We start from the raw sequence: 25104 nt of genomic DNA, 5'->3' as shown, positions 1-25104 counted from the left end.
GTTCTTTCTTGGTGTCATTTTGTTTGTGGGGCTGCTCTGGCTTTGTTTTACCATCCTCTTCTATGGAGGTGGCAAGGGTGGGCTGAGGTGGGCCTGGCTGGGCTGGATGTTGTCTGTTCAACATGCCGCTTCTTGGAGAACGGAGCTCACTATAATGTTGAGTGGGGAGGGGGCTGGAGACCCAGAAACCTGTCTTGCAAATTATGGTAGTTATGAGTTAATACTGATGTTAGCTTATCCAGGTATGGGAATTCATAGCTCTCCTGTCTTTGGAGCAAGGGTCTGTGCTGTTTTGGGAGCAGAGTCCACCTCCTATTTGCTTTAGAGCTAAAGCAGCAGATGCTGGGGTGGAGATGAGAAAGGCTGCCTGGGGTGTTCTGGGGAAGACAGAATTGATGCACGTGTTTTAAGGAAAGATAATAGTGGTGTAATTAAGTTATTTTTTTCTGAGTTGTGTCATATGGAGCAGGGAGGAGTGGAGGATGAACTGATCAAAGAGATGGAGATGAGTAGGGTGGCAGAAAGCTGAGTAGGGAGAATAGCCCGTCCTTGGCTCTTAGGTCTTCTCGAGTTGGCTCTAGCCCTGAGAAGCAGAAGCCAGGTGGCTTGGGCTGTGAAGCAGACCCAAGGCCACCTGGCTGAAGCCACCATGTTATTGATAGATCTTCTGAAATGTTTCTGTTGCCTTTAAAGTGTCTTGTACTCAGCATTGACTGTTGGACATAAACATTTAGACTCGGAGATGATCCCTTGTTAAAGGATATCACAAACTTTCTTTCTCCTGGAAGAGCTCCCAAATACTTTCCTACCCTCCAAGATGCAGAATTACCAGGCCTTAAGTAGGAGTCTGCTATTTTCAAAATCTGTTTGAACTGTTTTCATAGAAATTCCTGTTAAGACACTTTTCAGCTGAAGGCCTTTTGAGGCTTCTTCACTTCAAATCCTATGTGAGCTAAACTGTTGCTCTAAAAGGCAGCTCTGCCCTAACAAAGTGATGTGCATCCACAGCTGGAATTGAGGATCGACTAACTAATTAGGTCAGATGTTGGGGCTGGATGGCTGGACAAAAAGGAAGCATGGAAGGGGAAGCAGAGTGACTGAATTATGGGTAGAAATGATTAGAAGTGCCCAGAAAATGTGTAGTGGTGGGGTTGGGGGGGTATTTTTGTAACTTGGGCAAGGGAATAGGATCAAAGTGGCAGAGGAGTGATCTGCCCTTGTAAATGGGGAGAGGGACATCAGAAGCCCTACTGATGAGTTCACTTTTCTCTAAGGTAACTGTCTGCCGTGCCAGGAACGAGTCTATGAAGGGCTCAAAATGGCTCCTATCTTAGAGCAAAATGGGAGCAGGATGTCAGAAAACTGCCTTCTGGTGCAGTGAGGAAGTCAGTCCTCTGCATGCTGTGCTCCTTGTAGCTTGTCCAGGCCTTGCTGCTGCAGGAGATGAAACTGCTGGGAAGCCCTTCTGGAGCTAGCGAGGAAATAAGGTGGGCCTTTCTGTGACTTCTCAGTGATGGCTGAGAAAGCATCATGACCTGCACTTGGCTCTTGCGGTTCTTCCAGCTTGTTCCCCGGGTCCCTGAGAAACTGGTGGCTTTTCCTTTAAGCATAAAAGTTGCCTTGTGGATTGACTGTGTTGACTGGAGAGGGAGAGATAAGGAAACGAAGCTTTCAAGTGAGAGGGAAGCAGAAAAGACCTGAAGGTTAAAGCTGAGGGGTGAGATGGCTCAGGGGCATGCTTTGGGGTGGGTGGCTGAGCTTGCGCATGTTCTTGTGGTTCTGAGTAGCACCACCATCAGTACAGACGAGAGTGACGTTTCTGGTTCATGCTGAGTGATTAGAGGCTGTCACATTGCAGCAGGCGCAGACCACAGGAAAGGAACAACAAAAATGCAGAGCAGCCCACCCCAGCGTCACCTCCAGGGCGGGGGAAGGACGCCTTGGTGTCCTCCATCAGCCCGTGTCTCGGTGACATTTTAAATAGGCTCCTGCACGCAGTGGTGCCTGCTGCTGCCTTGGTTGTCAATGTCAGAAGGGGGAGGGGATCTCTTCCTTGAGTGGTTTGGTTCTGGCAGTCCCTGTAATGTTTGAGCTGTCACAACAGGGAAGGTTCCCAAGAAAGCTGCTTACCGAACGAGAGCTGGCTGGGTGCCTGCTTCTTTCAAGCTCAGAGATGAGCTGGGGTAGAAGGGGAGGTAACTGATTTCCTTCCAGCCCAAGTTCCGGCTATAGCAATGATGGCATGTGTTTGGGCAAACTCATGCCCATGTGCAGTCTGGACTGCTCCTTCCCAGAACGGATAGGCTCTTCTCTCAGAAAGGCTCCAAGTCCCTGGGGTTGAGCGGCTGCACTGGCACCTGCAGTAAGTAGGCAAATATCATTGTCCTGAGGAAATTTGGGGCCAACAGGAGGTAGAGCTGCTTGCTTGCTAGCAACAGGAGAGAGAGGAGTCATTGGTAGCAAGTAGCTGGCAGAAATGGGAGCAAACCCTTTTGTTCTTCCTCAAATGAGAGAGAGGTTGCAAAAACAATGATGGGAGGATTCCTGCTCTGTACATCGATCCAGTATTGTAGTCAGACAAGATAGCTGCAATAAAAAGCCTCCCCTTTAATTTTATGCATGGAGAACTTCTTACCTGCTCTCTTCCCCCACCACCTTCCTCCCCCATTTTCTTTTCCAACTGCAGCTATTTTTCCCTGCTGACTTCAGGTGTTTTGTATTCTGCTTAGATCAATAGCAGAGGAACAGCAGCAGCTTTCCAGTTGTCACTAGGAAGACCCTGCTGTCAGCTACAGCTCACCTGTTTTCTGCCAGTGCGGTGCTGGGGATGGAGAGCCCTTCTGCTTGCCTGACAAACACAAAAGAGCTATGCAGTACAGGAGTGCTGTATTGATTTTTCTTTTTTCTTTCTTTTTTTTTTTTTTTAATCCACGCTGGCGAAAGTGGTGTTCTTGCTGTATTCAGGTTTGCCCTCCTGTGCTTGGTTTAAAGGGAATAAACTGGGCTGTTTGAAGTGCCCCCTGCCCACGTGGGAGGGAACGATGGTGAGATAGCGCTGCAGGGTGACTAGCCTTACCGTGGCTGTTTGGTGTCGTCCTTGCTGCAAAGCTGTGCCCAGGGAGCTGGTCCCTGGTGATACGCTGCTGAGCAGCCTTTGAGATGCAAACGAAAAGAGCAAATCCGACAAACATGCCTAATCTGACAAACATGCCAGGACCACATGAGCCGATGTGAACATTGGGCCCTATTCAGATTTTGACAGTCCCTGATATTTAAGTTAACTTGGAGCTAATCAATGCAAATTTCTTCCTTCATGGAACAAAGTGTTCATTGAAACACACAACCTTTAAGGGTATCCTCTATTCAAAGTGCCAAAATAGGAAGTGTCTTTTAAAAACCAAAGCACCAGGCTTTGCTCTCAGAAGTGTATTTCCCTTTGCTTTCTCCCTTTTGGAACTGGACTATTTTGTAAATCCTTCAGATTACTGGGGACACGGCCTCAGGCTCTGGTTAACTGATAGTGACAGGTCATGCTGAGGCGATGTCCACGCTACAACTCGACTTGAGTTGCACCACTCGAGTGCCTCAGTGGACAGCTCTGTGTCAATCTAGATGCCTCCTTTCCTGCTGTATCTCTGAAGTAGCTCTCCCTCTCAGAGGGGTCTGTTCTAAGACGTGGTCTAGACTAGGAAATAAAGTGGGATGTTAGATAATCTCTTGAGGGCTCAGCATAGATGAGGAAATGTAGAATTCAGTGCATTATTAAGATAGCTGAGTTGAAGCCTAAGTACCTGAATGGCAAGTTAGCGTGTATCAAGGGTAGGTAGGCTGCCTCTAAACTAGACTGTTAACCAATGCTTTCGACTGCCATAGTGGCAAATCCAAACTGGTGTCCTTCTGAAGTGCCTCTTCTGTGGGCAGAGGTAACTGACTCCTGGGCTTTCAAGCTGGAACTTTCACTAGTCTAAAATGTTGTGCACGTGTAAGCGTGGCTCTGTCCCCAGAGCACAGGTCTTGGTGAGGATACATTGATGAAGGCAGAAGGCTGGTCTTGGCTTAATTATTGAGTAAGGTCAGGTAGTGGGAAGCGGAATGCATAAAGCAGAAATGGGCAGAGTCTTTGATTTTTTTTATAATGCAAAAAATGGGATCTTCATGTGGAAGCTTTAAGTTTGCAAGAACTGTTTGGCATGTGGCCCTCATCATTAAGAGGGGTTGGTCATTAATAACAAAAGCAAGCACCTTGTATGAGCACAGTGCTTGGTTCTGCGTTGCCTGCAGTCAGTGTGCTGAAGTTACAAGGGAGGATGACTCCAACTGTGTGCAGGAAGGGAGCCAAACTGTTTTATTAGCAAAACCCATGATCCCCTTCTCTTGGCATCGTGCTGTGCAGCACCACAAACTGTACGTGTGAGCTCCGCTTGCTGTGAGCCTTGAAGGGAAATGTAGCTTGCCATCTCTGCGCGAGGCGGAAATGCGTGGCTTCCAAGAAGAACAGGAAAGGACTCGAACAGGCAAGCGGTGTCAATGTTGAGTAGCTCTTCTGCAGCTGGTAGGACATCGCACTCCTGGGTGTGCTGTGTTGGGGCAAGCGATGTGGTCCCTGTTCCCTTTCCACTAGTCCAGTGAGCTGTCACTCTCTGTGTTGGGGGGGGGTGGAAATCTGGAATAAACGTATTTCTTCTTCAGCTTTCTCGTGTAGTTTGAACTAAACTTCCTAATAAAGCAATTGTTATTTTTCTACACTGATTCTCAACTTGTAAATGCTGTTCCTCCGGTTGCAATACCCAGCCCTCCTCTTCTCTCACAGAAGCCCTAGCGTGATGTTTATTTTCTCCTTCACCCGATCCTGAAGGGATCTAGATGCGATCAAAAGGCAGGTACTGAGGACAACTGTGCTACCTTCTGGTCACTGGACGGGCAAGAGGGAGCAGCCCCCCTCTGCTCCCGCCAGGACCAGGCAGGTGCGAGCGGCACCGGCTCTCGCCCTGAGGAGCTTCGCCAGAGCGGAGAGCGGCACTGGTGGCGCACGACCCTGGGAGACCAAGGTGCGTATGAGCGGCCGGAGGGGCCTCGAGGAAAGCGCGGGGCCTGCTGCTCGCCAGGCCCGGGGCTGCGGCGCGGCGCTCGGCGCGGCCCGGCCCGGCCCGCCCGCTGCGGGGCCCCGGCCTGGGCGGGCGCGGGGAGGCCGCGCCGCTCCCTGGTTACCGGCCGTGCCGGAAGCGGGCGCGGTCTCCAGGAAGTGACGACAGCGCGGCGGGCGGGGGCGGGCCCCGGGTGATGGCGGAAGCGGAGGCGAAGATGAAGCAGTTCAATGGCGGCGGCGGGGCCGGGCTGGACGCTGAGCGCGGCCGGTTCCCCTTCTGCGTGGTGTGGACCCCCATCCCCGTGCTCACGTGAGTCCGCGCCCGCCGGCGGCCGCGCTGGGGTCGCCCGGGCGAGGCCTCGGCGGTGGGAGCCGGCGCCCGGCCCGCTCCGGGGTGACCGGGCCCATGGGGCCTGCTGAGAAGCAGCTGGGTGCGCGGCCCGCTGCGGGGCAGGCGCGGTGCCGCGCACGGGGAGAGCCTTGTGAGGAGCCCCTTGTCTGCGCGGGAGCCGGCGTAAAGGGCCTCGTGAAGTGTGGGAAGGCTCTCGTGGCCTCGGAGGCGAGGCTTTGCTGCGTTAGACCACCTTATGCCTTCAGGAGAACTATTTTTCTTCCCCTTCTAATGAGCCATAAGTTAACTTACCTGCCCGGTCTTGTAAGGCAAGTGTTAGCAGGCTCCAAGGAAGATTTCTAGGTTTTTCTCTGTTCATGGGAAACTGGAAAGCTATAGAATATGGCTCTGAGGGTATTCTGAGAATCTATTTATTCTTATGCCTTCCTCTTGCTCTCCAATTAAAGTCAGGTGATAATATGTTTGTTGAGCCAGAGCTTGAAAGAGAGGTAGAAGATATGGAATGGTCTGTGCCAGGACTGGGAGTGGCTCTGTAAGCCTTTTCTAATAAGGAAAAGCTTGCAACTTCCATGTTACTGTCACATACAGCTGTAAAGCAGCTTTGATTTCTGTTTCTTTTGTGACAGCTTAAAATGTCCACTTAGTCTTTTCCTGCAAGATTTTTTCAAAGTTTTTAACTCTCTTATCTCCTACTGAGGCTGAAGAAGAGCATTGTTCTGCTGCTAAAGTTACTGGGTGTCAGTGTTTGTGGGTTTATTCCCCAACAAAAAGTGTCATCTTGCTGTTGATGTTGTTCTGCAGTAGCAAACTCAGTGTTATTTGGTGGAATCTCTTGCTAAATTGCATACGTTTTCTTCTTTTGACGTTTCCTGTAGTTTTTGGATTTGGAGGCTTGAAAACTAGTCAATGTTGAGAGAGCAGAGAAAGAAATGGGAAGTGGGGGAAGAAGTGTATAGACCTCCTTAAAAGCAGCAAAGCTCTGACCATGTTTATCAGCCAGGAAGTGTAGCTGAATATAAAAGCCATGCTGCATGGATAGTAAAACTGGTTACTTTGCATTGCACCAGGTAGTGAAACGCAGACGGTAAGTGATGCAAATACAGAAAACTAATCAAACTTTGCAGAGTCCTTTCTCTCTCTTGTAAGGTTATATTACTAGCAGAAGTTGTATGCTATGTATAACCTTAACTGTGCTTCTGAATACGTATGGCTTGTTTTTCCTTGTAACGTCCAAGCACTTCAGTCCCTTTTCTTTTCATTTCTTAGTTCTAGGGTCTCTCTAATTGAGCTGTGGCTGGTGAATCTGTTTCTATTTAGCTCTGTTGTAGTCTCCTCTGAAACATCAGTTGCTATGCACAATCCTTTAGGGAGAAAGGAGTGAGAAACTGGAGAGAGGTCAGCAAACCTGAGAGTGCAGGAGGATGTGGGAGAGAGCCTGAAATACATACTTCTTGATGATGATGGGAGAGGGGTGGAACATAGCTTTGCTGCTTGCTGGAGCTATAAAACCAAGGGAGAAGGAGGCGGCCTTTGAAACAAAAAGGTCATTTGGGCTAGGTAATGCTTTTCTGTCTGGGATGCTTAAAGTCTAGTCTGCAGTGAAAAGATGTGGTCTGGATGGGAATATGGGTAAGATTGCTTTATTTTTTCAATTGCTGAAGTGCAAAGTCTAGGTTTATGTCAAGACAGTTTCTTCTGAATCTAACCATTTTACTTGAAAACACAAATATGTTTGTCCTGGGAAACAGAGGCTTGCCCTTCCCTGGCCGAAGACGTGTGTAGTACAGGCCTTTGGACACTTGCTCTCTCCACATCTGCAACCACTTATGGTAAAGATGTGGCGTTTGACTGCCCCACAGATAAGCTGGCTCTAGATCTGTTTGTCAGGAGAAGTGCAAGTTTGGGTATTACCTCTGTGCTTTTCCTTTGCTTGTGCCTCTTCTGTTTCTTTACTAGTCTTTGCCTGGCTTTGGCTCACCAGCTTTTGTCTCTCCCTGGCTGTATATAACTTGTTAACTGTGCCTGTCTATTCCATGCTATGCAGTTCACTGTACAGCCGCTCCAGCAGTCTCCTGGCAGCATGTTGCACGTACTCAATGTGATCAGGGGGCAAATATCTCAGCCTGATGGTTCGCTTGTTACCTCGGTAGATGGCTCTTCCCAATCATTGGCCACATGGGTATCTGCACATCGGCTGGAGTCATTCGGGACTTTGCGGGGCCGTACTACGTCTCAGTAAGTAGATGATGGTTCTGAGTAGTTAAGCAGGAATCTGTGCTTGGTCTGGTTTCACCTTTGTGGAGGACTTGTGAGCTTTCCCCTGTTTTTTGCAGCTCAGAGTTCTGCAAAATAATGGCTTTAGACATTTCTGAAGATTATGCCATTTCTCTGTGGATTGTTACCCATTGCAGATCATCTGGGAGATATGATAAGTAGTGACTGGTTTGGTTTGGTGAGCAGGAGGGAAAGAATCTTGTAGCCTGTGCTCTAGATGGGGAACTTTGGACCAAAATTCTTGTACAGTAGTCTAATCCTGAGTAACAGGAACTGCCTTGTAACTTCCTCAGCATGCCCGTTATTTTCATGCAGCTTAGTAGCAGGTATGTGAACTGCTCTGTAGTTGGGTGGATTTTGAAAGTAAGGGAGTTTAAAGTCAGAGTAATTCATACACTAATGGAGCAGGGCATTTGTAACTTTGAGTTAATTATCTATTAACAGTAAAGAAGGAGGGAAACAAGGTGCATGAACCATATAGCTTAACTGTATCTTAGTGTATACAATACAAATATATTCAGGCCTAGAAAAGGAGTCTGATAACAGTCGAAATCTAAATCCAGATACTCAAATAGATTGGTGTCTTGAGACTGCTGAGGCAATGTGACAGTTTTATCACTGAACAGCTACAGACTGAGGCCTTCCAGTGAAAGGCAAGTCATGAATATTGTGTGGGATTACTCTCCTGAGACGTTTTTCTTTCTTTTTGTAGGAAGACAACATGGCATTTGGGAAGCCGGTAAAGTAAGTGCTCTTGTTACTTTTTATGAAACTAACCAACTGACCTGCAAATGTCCTTTAATTCATAGAGACAGGCACACTACAATATTGCTTTTCTTTTTGGTGGTCAGATGCCCTAATTTGAATGGATGACTGCTGTGTCTGTGCTTTTCAGTAAACCACATTAAATCAAATCTTTTTAGAGGCATGACAGCAATGTAGCTGTATTAATAACTATAGCTGTATGGCGCCTTTATATTTTGTAAAAAAGATTAAGACACTTTAATGTTGGCAACAAGTGCTGCAAGTAAATAACACTTGTGTGATGGTAAAGAACTGTCATCACTCACATATTGTTAATGTTTTCCTAGGGAAGGATGGGAGGGGAGATTCCTGAGTTTTGTATATTTGTTGGATCAAGTATATATATTGAATGGCCTGAAGGTTTTCTGTCAGAGAATAGCAGTTAAGACTTTTTGGTCTGTGCTGCTGAGGTCTGTAGTTTCTCTGGGGTGCTGTAGGCCTGAGGGTGCTGAGCATTAGCTTCTGCTGCCCTCTACAGCATACGCTTGTCTTGAACAGCGTGCTTTCTTGGACTAAGAGGTAGCAGATTTCTCCCAAGTCCTCTTGTTTTAAGCAGCTTCCTGCTTAACAGTAAGTGATCTGCTCTCCTCCTTTCAGGTACTGGAAACTGGATCCCAACAAAGTGTACTCCACCAGTCCCAATGCTTGGGACACAGCTGTACATGATGCATCAGAGGAGTACAAGCACCGAATGGTAAGGCTCTGATGTCCCATCTGTGTACATACCAGCATCTCCACAGTGTCTGGGTCCTTGTGGTGTGACCTGAGCCTGTTGGTCTGAACTAGGACAGTGTGCCAAAGTGGGGAGCCTCAGGGACAGCATTTCTAATGCTGTGCCTCTTTTTGTGTTCCAGCACAATCTTTGCTGTGATAACTGCCATTCTCATGTGGCTCTGGCCTTAAACTTGATGAGATATGATAACAGCACCTCCTGGAACATGGTCAAACTCTGCTTCTTCTCACTGCTGTACGGGAAGTATGTAAGGTGAGCTGAGGACCAGTCTAGATTCAACAGGCAAATGGACTCTCTCTTTTTTTTTTTTTTTTTTTTTTTCTTGCTAGCCCTGCAAAACTTTGCCCTTTCCTGTGGAGAAGGGAGAAGCATCTCTTCCTCACAGCATGCAGATCTGTTGTGTTGTGGGGGAGATATGTTGGTGGCAGATGGTGCTGCTACTGTCTGATGCTTGTTCCTAACAAAAGAGTCAGTGGTTGCACTGGACACTGCTCCTGAAATACTGTATCTAACAATTTCTTTAGGGTGTCTGGAATTTGGGAAATTCCAGCTAAATCAAACTCTCCCTCTTTCGAGTCTTTTGTCTGGGTTAGGTCAGAACACAGGGTCAGAGAATGGCTTGTGTCTGAGGATTACTGGTCTCTCTTCTCTCTCAAATCTTGTTTATATTAAAACCTAGTCATGGGTTTTGTCAGAGCTTCCAGCCTGAAGTTCAGAGGAAAATCTTAGGCTTTCCTTACTAGAAAGGGAACCTACTTTCAATTCCTTAGGCCTGGAGAGGAGTTTCTGTGAGGACTGCCCTGCATAAAGCTTTCCCATTGCTCCTCTTCTGTTGGGTCATGCCCTATTCCAGAAGAGCTTCTCGACCAGCTTTTAGGCAAGCGCAGTCCCTACTGTCTTAGATAAATGTACCACAAGTCTGAATAGTGAGGCCTACTCTAATGGTGTTTTATTGTTTGTGATCTACCATCACCACTCCTGTGTGTATAGATACCAAAATGCTAAAGTTTGGCCTGGATTTGAGTTGGAAGGAGATTCTAGCCCTGTTGGTCATGATGTAGTTATTCTTAGACTATTAGTTCTATTTTTTATCCCAGACTGAACCTCCAGAACAAGATGTATGGCAGTGCCAGCAACAGATGAAGAAAGTCAGAAGGGCACTATATTTCCCTGCAGTTTCTCTAATTGTCCTCACATCTTTCTCTTTCTCTTGTCCTTTTCTGCTGTTTCTTATGTTTTAACCCCCCCCTTTTTTTTCTCCATCTTGCAGCATAGGGGGGTTTGTGAAGACCTGGCTTCCATTTGCCCTCTTCTTGGGGGTAATCCTGACGGTTGTTCTGACTCTTCATTTGCGGTGATGGCAACTGTGAACTCCCCATTCCACGGGCACGCGAAGGAGGAAACTGGCCGCTTGATCCAGCGAGATGGAGGCATGGGACTGTGGGAGGCATTTACTAGGGAAAGCAGCAGCTCCACTCCATAGTAACAGCTCTCATCTTTATTTCCTGAGACTGGTTTCTTTTCCTTCTGTTTTCATTCTGTTAATGGTGTCTCCCAGTGTTGGGGTCCTGAGGCCTCTTGATCTCTCCCTGAATATGCTCCCCCTCTGCATTTTGTTAGCTAGAAGTGCAACTGGGAAAGGAGAGGGGTGGGCACCTTTTCTTTCACTGTGAGGTAAGGCCACAAGGCTAACCCTGCCTCCTGGTTCTAGAGCACAAGCAGATACGCCTTGTAAGGTTCTCTCTGATCACCTGGTTTCTTCCTCTTGGCAGACTTTATCAGATGCTTCCTCAGATTTCCTGAGTCTCCAAGGGGGGGATGTTGTTTCTGTACTGCATGACTCCACTGTAGCACGTGTTTCAAAGAGGAGGTGTAGGGCTTCTCCAGGGCGTGTAGGGTGCCACAGCACTCATTGACAGTCTCCCCTGTGCTGAAAGAGTGTGTTGATGGCAGGGCATCTCTCTGAGGAGACGCACTTCATGGCAGGGCAAATTCATCTGGTCCTGCTAGTGAGCCCAGGAAAGCAGATTGACTGACTTGGGTATGCCTTGTGGCAGTCTGCACACTTCCAATAGCATGTTGCAGAAATGGGCCAAGTTGCTTTTAGCTTGTGCCAGAGAAAGTAGAGCTTTCCTGCTTCTTCTGTGCTCTGAATGCCTAAAATTGTCATTACACATCTCACAAGCCACTAGCTCTCCTTTGAACCCTAGTACTTCATGTGTCATAGCTTATCTGCCAAGGTGGCAGCAACAGCAGGTATGTGCCAAGAGAAGGTTTAGTGTAGGATTTTGAAAATGTCCATGCCTTGGAGAGCAGTACCTGAGTCCTGAGCTTACTGAGCGCATCAGAGATTAGAAGAAGAGGTGAAGGGATTGGAAGACTGCCATATTCCAGTGGTTGAGCTTTGCAGTGGCAAATGAGGGCACTAGCTTTTTTGTAGCCGGTTCCAGGACAGTGAGCAGGAATTCTGCTAACTTCTTTGGCATACCTGGCTAAAAGCACTTCGGAGTGTTGGCTTTGAACATGAGAAATGCCGATCTGGCAGCCTTCGATGGTCTTTTTGAACTGTAAGAGCAGACAGGGGGTACTAGAAGAGCAGGTTGCTCCTGACTGGTAAGCAGGAGATGGGTTTGGATGTGACCCAGAGCAAAGTCCAGGGCAGGAGGCACAAGCCTGTCTTTCGAGGCTCTGGCTTGCAGATGCTGCTCTCTGTGGGGTGGTGAGGCAGGTGGCTTTTTCAGAAAATGTGGCCAATGGGTTATGTGCAATTTAGCACATTCCCTCAGTGCAAAACAAGTTAGTTTTTCCACTCAAGCCTTATGAAGCCAGCTCTTTAGTACCTGATAAATTTCAGCTTCGAGGAGTCCTTGTAGCCAGCATGAAAGCTATTCTTGACTGCACGTTATCCTTGTGGCTTCCTCTGACTTTGGAAGCACATTCACAGTCACCCTGCTGGCTGTCAAAACTGTCCCTATGTACTTCCCCATTCACTTTCCTCTCCTTGGCTCTGCTAGCTGTATGGGAGGTCTGAGGTGTCATCTTAGGCTTCACCATTTCAGCATTTTCTTCTGTGTCAGTCACTTTTAAACAGCCCCTTAAGCCTCCCCCTTCTCTCTGCATTCTAATCGTCTCTTTCTCCTCTGGTGCTGGTGTTCCTGAGATGGAAGGGAGGATGTGTGCAGACCTCTGTGCCCTTCGCCTTGTTCCTGGAACTGAAATAGTCATCAGTGTCTCCTGTGTGCAGTCATTTCAAGCCTGAGTGGAGAGCAGGCTGGAGGCTGCTGATAGCTGGGCCTGGGGCTGATTAGAAAGCCAAGATCTTGCATCAAAGAGAACCTTACAATGAAAGGCTGATGTCTTATTGAGTTACTCTGCACTGCTGTGGTTCCTACCCAGCAAGCCTACTGGTTAATGTGCCCTAGGACTAGCCAGCTGAACAGGAGAGATGAGTTATTTGCCCTAATTTTAAATTTTTTAAATATAGTTACTCAGTGTGACCTGCCAAGGAAGTGCTGGTAGTCCCTGGCCCCAGGGCTGAAGCCAACCTGTCTTAAACAGTAGCAATAACCTAGAGACTCTTAGTCTTATCTCACAAGTTGATTCCAGGTGTTTTATCGATAAGCTACACAAGTGTTGCCAAAGCTGAGACTTTGAGTTGTTGGGGGAGGCTGGGAACAGGGCTGCTGGCCACAATCCCCTGCTCTTGGGATTTCTAAAAACATGTTGAGTGCCATTCCCCACCACAGAAAATCCTTGTCTTTTGCTGCTAATGATTTTTACCGTATTTGGATTTTGAACTGAGAATCTTATGGTGCAGCTGCAAATGGGCCTTCCTGTTGGTTGGGACTTCCTGCTGCGAGGGAAGAAGAGCAATCTTTGCTAAGTCCTGGCTGAACAGCTGACCTGCTTCCACTTGGGCCTTGACTGGCAGACGGGGAGAAGGGCTCCAGGTATCCAGAGGAAACGTGGCTAACTCCAAAGGCAAGCCCAGCGCTGAGGTACCACAGAGCCAGCTTGGACGTCATTGCTGAACGTGCAACGTTGTTTGCACTTGCAGAAGGAAAGAGGGTGGGCGATGGCTGTTGCTGGTGGGCTGTACCTGCTGTGCTGGTCGGACCCTGTGCTGCAGTAGTGCCCGTGCATTGCTGTGGGAGTGCATGAGCTGAGCTCAGCACAGCTTCTCCAGTAGTGCTGCATCCAGTGGCTGTGGTTGTGGGGGGACCGGCTGTTTCCTCTCAGTGTGGGAGGCAGAAGAAGGTGGGTGGATAAGGAATGTCCTCTCCTTGTAACTTCTCTCATCTCATTACTAGCTTCTTCTCAGTGCCCCTTTTGAATAGCCACATTAAAGTTTTACTGTGTCCTTTACCCTCCAGCTGCCAGTTTTATGCCCCCTTCTTTTCCCCTTTGCACGTGGCTGTGCGGCGGAGCTCCAGGGTTTTGCTGCCGCTCTTTGGCGGCGGCTGGCCCTCCATACCCTCATCCTTTGTTCTCTTGATCTCCGTGGGGCGTTGGATTACTTTGTAAATATTTAAACTCTGCTTCTGTGGTTTCATAATCCTGACGGTAGGGGAAATAAACTTATTTCTGTGGATGTCTCCAAGCACTGTCTTTTTTTTTTTTTTTTTTGTTGAGATGCTTCTTCCAGTTGTCAGCCAGGAGGGGGGTTGGTGTGCCTGCCTGGCTCTGGCCTCTCTCCTGCCCAAAGGCAGTGTGTCTCTGGCTGCATACAGCAGTCTGAACTTGAAGGTCCTGGGCCTTTTGCTTTCTGAACCTGCCTTTTGCCCTGCTCCAGGGCAAAAGTCACAAGCCTTTCCCTGGGATCCCTGTTCTCTGACCTGCTGTTAGAAAAGGGGAGGTGCTGTGGGCAGGAGGAACTGTGCTGGAAGCAGATCGCTGCGGAGTGGGAAGCCCTTGCTGCGGTGCGGGTGGACCCAGGCTGGTTACAGGCGAGGGTGCTGGCTGCAGTGCCCTGTGCTTGCTGCACTTGCATGCTGCTGTGCCAGAGCCCTAAAAGCTGGTCCCTAAATACTGAGGCCTTCCCTGGACTTTTGTCGTGCTTAGGAAGAGAAGTGGCCTTGTCCGAGTCCCTAAGCCTCTGCCAGATGAGCAAAGCCCCTGCGCGGCCCCGGTCGAGTGGGAGCTGAGCCCTCTGGGGAGGAGAACGTTCTTCTAGAAGATAAACCTGCCCAAGCACAAGGGAGCTTATCTCCTTTAGCTGTGAAAAACATCCCTTTATATAGTCTTAAGTCTCTGGCATCCCTATTTTATTAGAGGCTGGGAGAGACTTGCCTTCCAGCTCCTTCCCCTGCTGAAGCAGAGCTCCTGGCTTCCATTTCCCTGCAAGCTTTTGGTGAGGGGATGTGTGTGCTGGGGCAGAGGCTGCCAGGAACTGTGGAGGAGCTGAGGGCAGAGTAGGATGCAGAAAGCAGGCCTAATTTTCCCTTCTCCCAGCAGAGCACCATTGCCTGAACTGGGAGAGAGGGAAGCTGGGCCCTGGTGTGTTGTAATGCTTGGTACCTCAGCCAGCTGCTTTTCTGTTGCATCTAATTTCCAGAGGCCAAAGCTGTGCGGTGGGGGAAGCAGATCAGTCTTAAAATTAGGTTGTGTACGAGGCTCAGGGATTTAGCAGCGCGGTCATCTTACAAAATACCACCTGGATCCTCCCCTACTCAGATCTACATCTAAGCTATGCTGCTCCTGTGGCTGTGTAACTCCCGGGCTGGCTCTGGGGTCGCGCCTGACCTGTGAAACTGCCTGCGTGCGATTGCGGTGGGGGGAAATGGCACCTGCCGTGCGTTTTGCCTGCATGCATTTGTGTCTGGAGAAAAAGGTGAGCGTGCAGAATTCACTCTGCCCGTCGTATGCAGCTTTATACGGGTATAACTGTCCTACTGGCAGCTGGGCTGGGATCATGTTCGCTTCCAAAGAGTGGCAGGATTTTTCTAACCAGCTCCTGCTACCCGTTGAGTGAAGGAGCTGCAGGGAGTACGAAGGTGCGTGGGAGCTGAGCTGGATGGTTTGAGTCATGGTGTTAGAGGGTTATGTGTTGCCAGCCAGCCTGAGTGTGCCAAGATAGTCACGCTTGGACACCAAGTCTCTCTCCCAGGGGCTGGTTGCGTGGCACTAGCAGCTCTGCAGCCGGAGCGATGGAGAGAGGCTGTGCCTGCCCGTAGCCCTGCTCCTCCGATTCTTCTCATTTGCCTCTCACCATGGCCACCCGAGCCCCGGAGAGAGATGGAAGCTGCAGAAAGCCGGGGAGGTCGCTAAGCTGAGTGGCAGGATCCATCCCCACCTGCTGAGCACCTCGTAAGAAAGAGCAGAGGGACCCTTGCTGCGTCCCTGAGCCTCTGTCTGTGCCCAGGGCGGCCGAGCGCGGTGAATTCACCCTGGCAGCTGCCTGTGCGAGGGGAGCTCTCATCTCAACCCTGCTGCTCCCTGGAAAGCTAAAAGCCATTAAATGCAGCAAAACGAGGCTGCAGCTGGCTGGCAGGCTAGGAGGTGTCTGGCCCTGGGTGGACAGATGTACGATGGAGGGTCTCTGCTCGGCCCCAAGCTGCCGAGCCGTGCTGTGGGCACCGGCGCTTCCCTTGGGGCACAGCCCTGGCCCCTGTGTCCTCGCGAGACCGAGTCTCTCTGCTGAAGGAGACCTTCTGCAGCGGGGTCGAGGAGCTGGACGCCCTGTGCCGGTGGGGACCAGCGCTGTGGGGCTGGCGTAGAGCCGGCTTTGAAGGGGGGTCATTTAATTGCAGCCAGCCAGAGGGGAGGGGGCCCACGTCCCTCATCCTGTTAGCAGGGCCGCATCAAAGGGCTCCCTGGGGGACGGTATCAAATTGCACGTAAGCATTTGCACAGTAGGAGCTTTTGAAATGCCAGCAGCGGTGTCTGGGCTGCCTGCGGCCCTGGTGCCACTGGGGCTGCGCCTCCCTTGTCGTGCTCAGCCACCCCCTAATCCTTTCTGTTGCCAGGGAGGGCAGGGAAGGGGGGTGCGAGACCCAGCCCAGGGGCTCTCAGCTGCCTGCACCTTCCTGGGAAGGCCTTGGACTTCATCCCCGGGCGAAGCCAAAGGTGGAAGCATCGTGAGATCCATGCTCTGTTGCACAGATTAAAAATGAAGAGGAGGTTGCAAGCAAGCAGCTCCCCTGCCCACGGCTCTCCGGAGCTCTGCTCCGGCCCCGCGTGCCCGGGAAGTGCAGTGAGCAGCACATCAAAGGCGCTGGCAGCCGGGAGGGCAGAGGGCACGGCGAGCAGAGCTGCTGGCGGGGGAGCTGGCCAGATGGCCCGGCGCAGCCTCGGCTCCTGCGGCTGGGAATCTGCCTGGGCAACCAGCAGCCCCATCGCTGCTGGGATGGCATGCGGCAGTGCAAAAGCACCGGCAACAAGGGAAGGGAGAATTCGGAGCTGGGGGTCATGCAAAGCTGAGCTGACAGGGTGTAAAAGGCCCCCTTGAGTTTGCAGAGATGCTTGTGCCCTGCAGTGGGGACCATCGTGGTGGGGTTAGCCTCTCCCATGTCCACTGTGTCCCGGGGCTCTGTGCATCTGGATGAAGCCCTGCCCTGTCACCCCCTGGGGCCCCCAGAGATGCCCTTGGTAGCTGATGGAGCTCCAACCTGCACAGCCCAGATTCCTGTGCCACTCTTGGCTCCACCCTTGGCTTTAGGAGGCCAAAATTTAGCAAAGCACAATCTTCCCACCCTGGGAGAAGGCGGGAGATGTGGGTGCCTGTGCCTGGCTGCATGCACACACGTGCCACCAGGAGCAGGGCCCCTGCGGTGCTCCTCTGCATAGGGGGTCCCATCCTGCAGGGTGACTCAGTGCTGAACCGGACTGTGCCTCTCTTTTCCCTGCAGAGATGTGCGACGAGTCTGCACGGGTCAGAAATGTCCCCGTCGCCCGCATCAGCAGCCGGGACCTGCCCAACCCCATCATTCTCTTGCTGTCAACAACCAGGGAGACCCTGGCACAGGGAGCAGTGGGTCCCCGTGGCATTGCCGCACCGCTGCGGGGGATTTCAGGGTGCCGAGGGGGGCCCTCAATGCTTGTGTCCGAATCCCCAATTCCCTTCCTCTGTGCTCGGGGTGGGACGTCGCTGAGCTGGACCCCGGGGCAGGAGAGCGGCTGCGGATGCCAGCGGGCGCTCCCTGCCTCAGCTGCCCCCGGCGAGGCCGGGCTGGCGCAGGAAACCCCAGCTGTGCCTCGCGGACCGGAAAAACTGGTCCAGTGGGAGCAGGGCCGGGGTGCGGGAAGGGAATCGCTCTTTGCACCCACTCCCTTCCCGCCGCGCGAGCAGAGGGCTGCGGTGGCGGCGGGGCCGGGCGCTGGCTCCGGGCATGCCCCGGCTGGCGGCCTGCGCGCTCCCCGACCGCCCCGCGCAGAAATGAGGCAGAACCTGTTCTCGGCGCCGGCTTGGCCAACGCGGAGCCGGCGCCAGCGCCCGGCGGGGCGGCCCCGCTCTGCGTCCGCGTCCGCCGCTCCGCGGCCGGGGCAGGACGTGGCCGGGTGGGTGCCCTCCTCTCTGGGTGCTGCGCTCCTCGGGTGGTGAAATCACGGCTGAGCTGGGTCCCTGGGATCGGGGAGAGGGTTTTGCTCCGTCAGACTGCGGCTGTGATGTGCCTGGAGCAGCCTGGGCATCGCGCGGGGCTCCGGGCCGCTGCAGCCTGCCTGGCTCACTCCCCGCCTGGCGTCTCTGCAAGAAAAACTGTCCCCAGGGGATGGCCCAGCTCCTTGCTTGGCTCTTCCTGGGGGCCAGGTCGTCCCCAGACGTCACAGTCTGACGCGGCCACCGCTGCCCCAGGGTGGGCAGAGGCACCTCCTGGCCGGGAGCCTGGCAGTGCCGGCGGTCCGGCACATCCCCTCGACCCCGGCGGAGCCGCCGGGCTGCACCGGCCTCCGGGGTGCAGCAGCGCGTTTCCAGCCCCCCGGCGGCTTGCCTTTGGGTGCCCGGCGGAGGAATCGGAGGCGCGGGAGCAGGGGATGAGCTCCCACCCCGCTCGAGGCTGCAGCGGCAGCTCCGGAGCAGTGCTCGCCCTCCCTGGCCCGTTCAGCCCCGGGGGTGACCTAGGAGCGTCCAAACCTGGGCAGAAAGGGGTTCAGAGGTAGCAAATATTTTGGATAACCAGGGTCCCTCGCAGCTCCTCAGTGCGTGTCTCTACAGGGAGACGTTCCCAGGGCTTGGCCACATTGTCTGCAGTGTTTTAGCCAAACATCAGCGCATGCGGTTGAGGCTACAGCTGAGACCCGGCAAACTTGTTGTGCCAAGGGCCCAGCTGAGCCCACGGGCATTCGCCGTCCTCCTGGCCCTGCGCTCCCTTGACTCGAGCAACAGCTCCCTCGGGGACGGGGACGGGAACGTCGGCCCGGCCCTGGAGCACCTTGGCCTGAGCCTCAGCACCCTCGGCGGGCCCACGAGCGGCGGCATTGCCGGGAGCTGCCCGGGCCGGGGCGCGCGGGCAGCCGGGAGCGTGGGCAGGGCGCCTTCGGTCTCTGCTTCCCAGCATCGATTTTTGCGCAGCGCGGAGGAACCTGACACGTTTCAGGCCTCTGCCCTTCAGCTCTCAGCTGAAAGCACCCTGCAGCTCTGCAAAGAGAGGGAGAGGAAGGGGAGGGCGGCAGCGGACAGACAGACAGAGCCATTGCTAAAGTCTCATTTCCTTAGAAACCACGCTAAAAATAATCCCCTTTCGCTGCGGGCCCCTGCTCGGCGCGTGCTGCCAGGCTGCTGCCGGCGGGCGCTGCGCCCCTCGGCCGCGCTGCCGCCCCGCCAGCGCCGGGGCTCGCCGGGGCTCGGTGCCGCCGCCGCTGGGCGCGGGTGCCGGCCGGCGGGCGCGGGGAACGTGCACCCTCGGCTTTCCGTGCAGGGAAACTGAGGCACCGGCCTTCGCAGGGCTTGGGGGGTGGGGAGGGGAGGAGGGTCCTGATTCCCAGCAAAGACCAGTCCAGCCCAGCGGAGCCCAGGGTCTCCCGTGGGGCTGCTCTGCGGGCTGCATCCTTCCCCGCGAGCTGCCCCCAAAGCCTCTGTGCAGGGCTGGGGGCTCCCAGCGCCTTCCTGGGTTGGTGGCACCGGGCCTGAGCCCCCCCGCCCCGGGCACGGGGAGGCACCCACAGCCCCCCCCCCCCCGGCTGCCACCTGCCGCCTCCCAGTGCAGCCCAGTGCAGCCCAGTCCCGTCCGGCGGGCGCCGCTGGCTCCAGTCCCTGCTTTCGCGCTGCCGGGGCGAGGAGGCGCTTGCTCGCCTGCGGTTGACTCAGCCTCAGGTCGGGGCCGCCGAGCAGGGTGCCGAGGTGTGGGGAGGGGTGGGGGGGGGTGAAGGCGGCGGGTGCTGCCCTCCGCGGGGAGCGCAGGGTGCCGGGGCGCCCACCGCGGGGCACGGCCGCCTGCCCATGGCCCCCACGCACTCACCGGGGCAGGTAAGGCCAGCGCAGGGCCCCCCCCCCCGCCCCCCCTGGCTTGCACCCTGCAGGGAGGGGGCGGTGGGTGGCATCGGTGCATGGGGAAGGGGCCTTTGGGGTCCGGCTCCGTCGGGTGCAAACCCCCCCCCCCCCGAGCCACCCCGCTCCCAGTGCAGCGCCTCTCCGGAGAGGAGGCTCCCGAGGGGCCGGGAAGTTGCTGGCACCAGGACACAAATGCTCTACCCCCCCCCCCCCCCAGCCGCTGTGCACTGCCAGCCTGGCAGTGCCCCCAAACTGGACGGGGCCTGAGGCCGTGGTGATGGGCTGCAGGGCCCTGGCTGCACAGCGAAGGCCCCCGGGGGGGGGGGGACACGCAGGGGGGTTGCTGGGAGCGCGCACCCCTGGGCCTGCCAGCCCTGCAGGGGGCCGGGGGGGGGGGACGAGCCCCTCGCTGAGCCCCTGCGTGCAGCCAGGAGCGGGGTTTTTTTGGGGGGGGGATGGTGCATTCACCGCCTGCGTCACCTCCCCCCCCCCGCAGTGGGCTGTTTGCAAAGGGAAAGGGGAATGTGCCCCCCCCCCGGTGGCTCACTGGGGAGGTTTAACTGGTCGAACGGGTCTCCCATACTGGGGGGGGGGTCGCTGCCTGGCACCCCATCCACGCTGGCAGCAGTGGGGTGTATGGGGGGGGCTTGTTTACATCCTCGCCAGGGCCCCGATGTGTCCGCAAGGGTCGGGGGGGGGTGCGGGGGCCACAACTGCAGCCTGCGTTGGGAGCCCGGGGTGTCCCGGGAGGGGGAGCCCCCCCGCCCCGTGCACCCCCCCCCCCCCCCGCCGGTAAACAGGATACGGCGAGGGGGAAAGCCCTCGGGCTCCGTGCGGACGTGTCCCGGGGAAAGCAGGGCGCTCCGCCGCCTCCTCCCTGCCCGGCGTGCGGGACCGGGCGCCGGGGACGCCGGGGCGCCCACGGGGCTGGGGACAGAGCCAGCCGCGCGGCAGGGGACAAGGCCACCCGTGAGGCAGGGACAGGGCCACCCGCAAGGCCAGGCGGGCCGCAGGTGGCCCCAGCGCCGGGGGGGCCGCGTTTGCGGCCCGAGGGGGAGGCTGGAGCCGCGGCAGCGGTCGGGGCCGGGCGGCAGGGTGCCGCGGCGGGCGGTGGCACCGCTGGTGGCGGGACCCCGCGGTCACCCCGGATGGCGCGGGGCGCCTTCGTGCCCCGGGGCTGCCCGAGCAACCCTGCCCCGCTTCCGCTGCAATTTCCTGCCCCTGCTTTCCCGCGCCGGGGGGGCTCTTTCCCAACGCCGGTGCCGGGAAGCAGCGGGGGGGGGGGGGGGGGGGGGGGGCAGAGCACCGGTGAGGCAACGCCGGGCGGTGGGGCAAGAGCCCTGCTCCAACCGCTGCCATCCGGCGGGCGTGATGAGCTGAGCGAGGGCTCAGCCCGGTGCCTGACCGGCACCCGCCGCGTTGCACCCCATCCCTGCGCGGCGGCGGCGCCCCACGAGCGCCCGCGGGAAGAAGGGTGGGAGCGCGGGCAGCACCGGCCCGGCCTCCTGCCAGGGCCGGCGCTGGCAGGGGCAGAACCGGCCCCGAGCAACCGCCCTGAGCAAACACGGGCTCCGGGCAGGTTTCCGGCACGGCGCGGCTGGCGAGGCGCCCGCCCCGCGGCGGGGGGCTGGCTTTGGCCCGGGGTCCGGAGCTGCGGCGGCGCCGCGCGGAGCTCGCCCACCCCCGGGGCTCTGTGTCTCCGCAGAGGGTCGGGATGGCGCGGGAATCCCCCCGGACGGCGACGCCGCGGGCGCTGCCCGGACGCCGACGCCGCTGACCCGCGCCCGGCGTGCTGAGCGCCGCCCCTCCGGCAAGCACCGAGCACCGCGCCGGCGTGCGCCCGCCGGCCGGAGCGGCCTGCGGGGCCGGGTGGCAGGGGCGGGGGGGGGGGGTCCCGCCATGGCGCCGGAGCCGGAGCCGGAGCCGGAGGCGCTGCTGGACCTGAGCTTCCTGACGGAGGAGGAGTGGCGTGCCATCGCCGAGGTGCTGCGGCGCGACGCGCAGCTCCGCCGGCGCGAGGAGGGACGCGTCAGGTGAGCCCGCTCGGGGCCCGGGTGGCACCCACGGGTGGCAACCGCCCCGTCCGGGCCTTTGGGGAGGGCTGGCTGACGGGGCCCGGGAGCGCGCCCCGGGGGCCGCGGGCGGGCGGGCGGGCGGGCAGACGGACGGACGGACGCCCTCGCGCGCCGTGGCCGCCACCGCTGCCCTCGCCGCCGCCAGCGAGCTCCGCAAGTCGGTCTCGGACCCAGCGCGGCTCAAGAGCCTCACGGGCGACTGGTTCCGCGACGTCCGCGCCCAGCGGCACCACCGGCACCGCCTGGGCTCCGACCTCGTCCGCGCGTCCATCCGCCGCCGCAGGCGACCGCGGGGTAGGCGAGGGCCGGGGGCGGGTGGGGGGGGGGGCAGCGTGGGGAGGGGGGGGCCGCGGCCGGGGCGCAGCCCGCTGAGCTCCCCGCTGTGCCCGGGCGCAGGGGAGAAGGAGCGCGGCCCCGGCCCCGGGGAGCTGGAGGCCGTCGGCGAGCCCTCGGCGGAGGAGCGGGACGACGAGGAGAGCGCGGCGGAGGCGGAGGCGGAGGCGGAGGCGGAGGCGGAGGCGAGGTGAGGGCGGCCGGCGGGACCCCCGGGCGCCCCAGGGGAAGGGGCGGGGGGGGGGGGGCGCAGCGGCATCTTTTGCCTGGCTCTGACACTGCTCTGGTTATCGGCTCTCCCCGCAGCCCCGCTGAGGAGCTGGCCCTGGCAGCAGCGCAGGCGCAGGTGGGTGCCCAGTGTGGGAGGGGGGGGTTTGCGCTTGGGGCTGAGGATGGTACCCGACACCCCGGTGATGGGCTCGCTTGGCAGGGGCGCGCCCTGGGGATGCAGCTGGGTTCTCCCCCCCCCCCCACCATCGCTGGTGACCCGGAGGGGACAGACCAGGTCTGGCTGCAGGGCCGGGCTGAGCAGGGCGCGCGGGGCTCCCCTTTTTGCAGCCCGTCTGTCCTGCTGACCGGCCCTGTGACGTCCGCGCCCCGGCGCCGGCGCCGGAGGGGCCGCCGGCCGCGCAGCCTCTGCAGCAGGTCGACGTCCCGCCGAGGGAGCAGGACGTCCCGCTCCAGCCAGGTAACCGCGCTGGGGGGGGGGCCGCTGCGGGCCGGACCAGCGCCCCGCGGTGCTGCGGAGGGCGGAGGATAGCGGGACGTGCAGGGAAAAGGCCCCATCCCCCGTATCCGTGCTGTCCTGCCCCAAAACACCCCCTGCAACGTCGCGCCCTTGCAGGTGACCAAGCACATGGGAATGCCTTCGGCATGTCCAGCACGGAAGAGGAGCCCGACGCGGTGCCCAGCGCCCCCGAAGCCGGGCAGGTAGGACGGCGGGGGCTGAACTGCCTCGGGCGCTCCGCTGCGGCTGCCCTGGGGAGCCGGGGGTCCTGGGGAGCCTCCCCAGGCTTTGGGGGGGGGGAGTTTGACCCCCCCCCAATGGCTCAAGATCCCTTTGCTTTGTGATTGCAGCCGCCGGGGACCCCGCAGGCTGCGCGGGCGCCCCCGGGCCGGGCGTCCCCGCCGAACGGCCCCGCGCCGCCCCGCGACCTGCTGACGGCCAGCTCCTCCGCGTCCAGCCTCAGCTCCTCCACGGTACGGCGCCGGGGGTGGGGGGGGGGGCTGCACTGCTGCAGGGCTCGGGGGTCCCGGCCCCCCCCTCGCTGACCCTGCGCCGCTGCCCCGCAGCTCAGCGGCAGCCTCATGAGCCTGTACAGCGACGGCGAGCTGGGCAAGGTGGCCGTGCGGGGCCGCGTCCAGTTCGCCCTGCGCTACGAGCCGGCCGCGCGGGAGCTGCACGTCCACGTGGTGCGGTGCCAGGAGCTGGCCGAGGCCAAGAAGCAGCGGTCGGACCCGTGAGTGCCGTGCTCCGCGCCGAGTGCCCGAGGGCGGTGGTGGCCTTCCCTTCCCAGGCCTGCGGTGACGCCTGGCGATGCCCTGGGTGGTACCCGGCTGCTGGCTCCCTTTGCACCCCCTTTGCCTCGGTTTTTTTTTGGCTCCAGGTACATCAAGACCTACCTGCTCCCCGACAAGTCGAACCGCAGCAAGCGCAAGACCACGGTGCGCAAGCGGAGCTTGGACCCTGTCTTCAACGAGACCCTCAAGGTTTGCAGCCCCCTCCAGAGTGGTTGGGGTGGTGGTGGGACCTCCTAGGAAAGGATGGTGGGGACAGCACATCTGCACCCTCACTGTGTCCCTGTCCCCTCCCTGGTCAGTACAAGCTGGAGAAAACGAACCTGCAGGGCCGGACCCTGAACCTGTCCGTGTGGCACCACGACAGCCTGGGCAGGAACCTCTTCCTGGGCGAGGTGGAGATCGCGCTGGGCGCCTGGGACTGGGCCAACACGCAGCCAGAGTGGTTCAACCTCCAGCCCCGGGTGAGCAACTGTAGCCTGGATGCCCAACTGCTCCCAGACCCCCCCCCCCCAGTCCAGCCCCCACCTTGGCTCCCCATAACCTTCTCCTCCCTCTGTGCCCGCAGACACCCATCTCCGTGGATGAGCTCACCAGCCAGGGCAACCTCAACTTGGCGCTGAAGTTCATCCCCGCCGGCTCCGAAGGTGAGACATGGCCATGGGGACATGCTGGCTTGGGGGGGGGGGCGAGGGGACGAAGGGGTGGGGGGGGTGCACCCTGCCCTGACGCCGCTTTTTCCCCGCAGGCGCGGGGCTGCCGCCCACGGGCGAGCTGCACATCTGGGTGAAGGATGCTCAGAGCCTCGTGCCGCTGCGCCACGGCACCGTGGACGCCTTCGTGCAGTGGTAGGGCGGCGGGGGCCTGGCGAGGCACCGGTGCCGGCGTGGCGGGGTGCCACCGCCCGCGCTCAGCCCGCTCCCGTCCCCAGCTACGTGCTGCCCGACGACAGCAAGGCGAGCCGCCAAAAGACGCGGGTGGTGAAGCGGAGCCTCAACCCCCTCTTCAACCACACCATGGTGTACGACGGCTTCCAGGCCAAGGACCTGGCGGAGGCGTGCGCCGAGTTCACCGTCTGGCACCACGAGGCTTTCTCCAAGCGCCAGCTGGGCGGCATCCGGCTCAGCCTGGGCACAGGTGAGGGGAGGAGGCGCGGGGAGGGGGCCTGCCGCCGCCGCCGCCGCCGCGCCGGGCGCTGACGCCCGCCGCCTCTCCGCAGGGAGCAGCTACGGGCTGCCCGTGGCCTGGATGGACTCGACGCCGGAGGAGCGCGGCGTCTGGGGCCGCCTGCTCCAGCAGCCCGGGCGCTGGGTCGAAGCGCTGCTGCCGCTGCGGACCAACCTCGTGCCCCGGGCGTAGCGGGACTGCGGCACCCCGGGGCCGAGCCGAGCCCGGAGCACCGCTGCGGGGGCGCGGGAGAGGGCTGGGGTCTGCGCCCCTCTCCGTCCCTGCCTCCGTCCCGGGCATTTCTGCTGCAATGAAGTGGCACCCGAATGTGCAGCT

The 25104-nt window shown here is 57.8% G+C and overlaps 2 protein-coding genes across 2 annotated transcripts; both read left to right on the top strand.

Moving 5' to 3' along the window:
• Window positions 1–5271: 5271 nt before the first annotated feature.
• Window positions 5272–13849, top strand: TMEM222 (transmembrane protein 222). The gene is made up of 6 exons (XM_062594247.1): window positions 5272–5396; window positions 7589–7673; window positions 8425–8456; window positions 9114–9210; window positions 9371–9501; window positions 10520–13849. Exons 1-6 carry the CDS (start codon window positions 5281–5283, stop codon window positions 10605–10607), a joined length of 549 nt encoding a protein of 182 aa, XP_062450231.1. The 5' UTR covers window positions 5272–5280; the 3' UTR covers window positions 10608–13849.
• On the top strand, window positions 13325–25101 carry SYTL1 (synaptotagmin like 1). The gene is made up of 15 exons (XM_062594361.1): window positions 13325–13337; window positions 17097–17218; window positions 21587–21708; window positions 21896–22044; window positions 22147–22273; window positions 22390–22442; window positions 22928–23013; window positions 23161–23283; window positions 23377–23543; window positions 23691–23793; window positions 23904–24065; window positions 24170–24248; window positions 24350–24449; window positions 24533–24738; window positions 24821–25101. Exons 1-15 carry the CDS (start codon window positions 13325–13327, stop codon window positions 24958–24960), a joined length of 1752 nt encoding a protein of 583 aa, XP_062450345.1. The 3' UTR covers window positions 24961–25101.
• The last annotated feature ends 3 nt before the right edge of the window (window positions 25102–25104 follow it).

Source organism: Rhea pennata, chromosome 23 (assembly GCF_028389875.1).
Source record: "Rhea pennata isolate bPtePen1 chromosome 23, bPtePen1.pri, whole genome shotgun sequence".
Lineage (NCBI taxonomy): Eukaryota > Metazoa > Chordata > Aves > Rheiformes > Rheidae > Rhea > Rhea pennata.
Note: the sequence above shows the minus strand (reverse complement) of the source record. Positions and strands in the feature narration are given on the sequence as shown.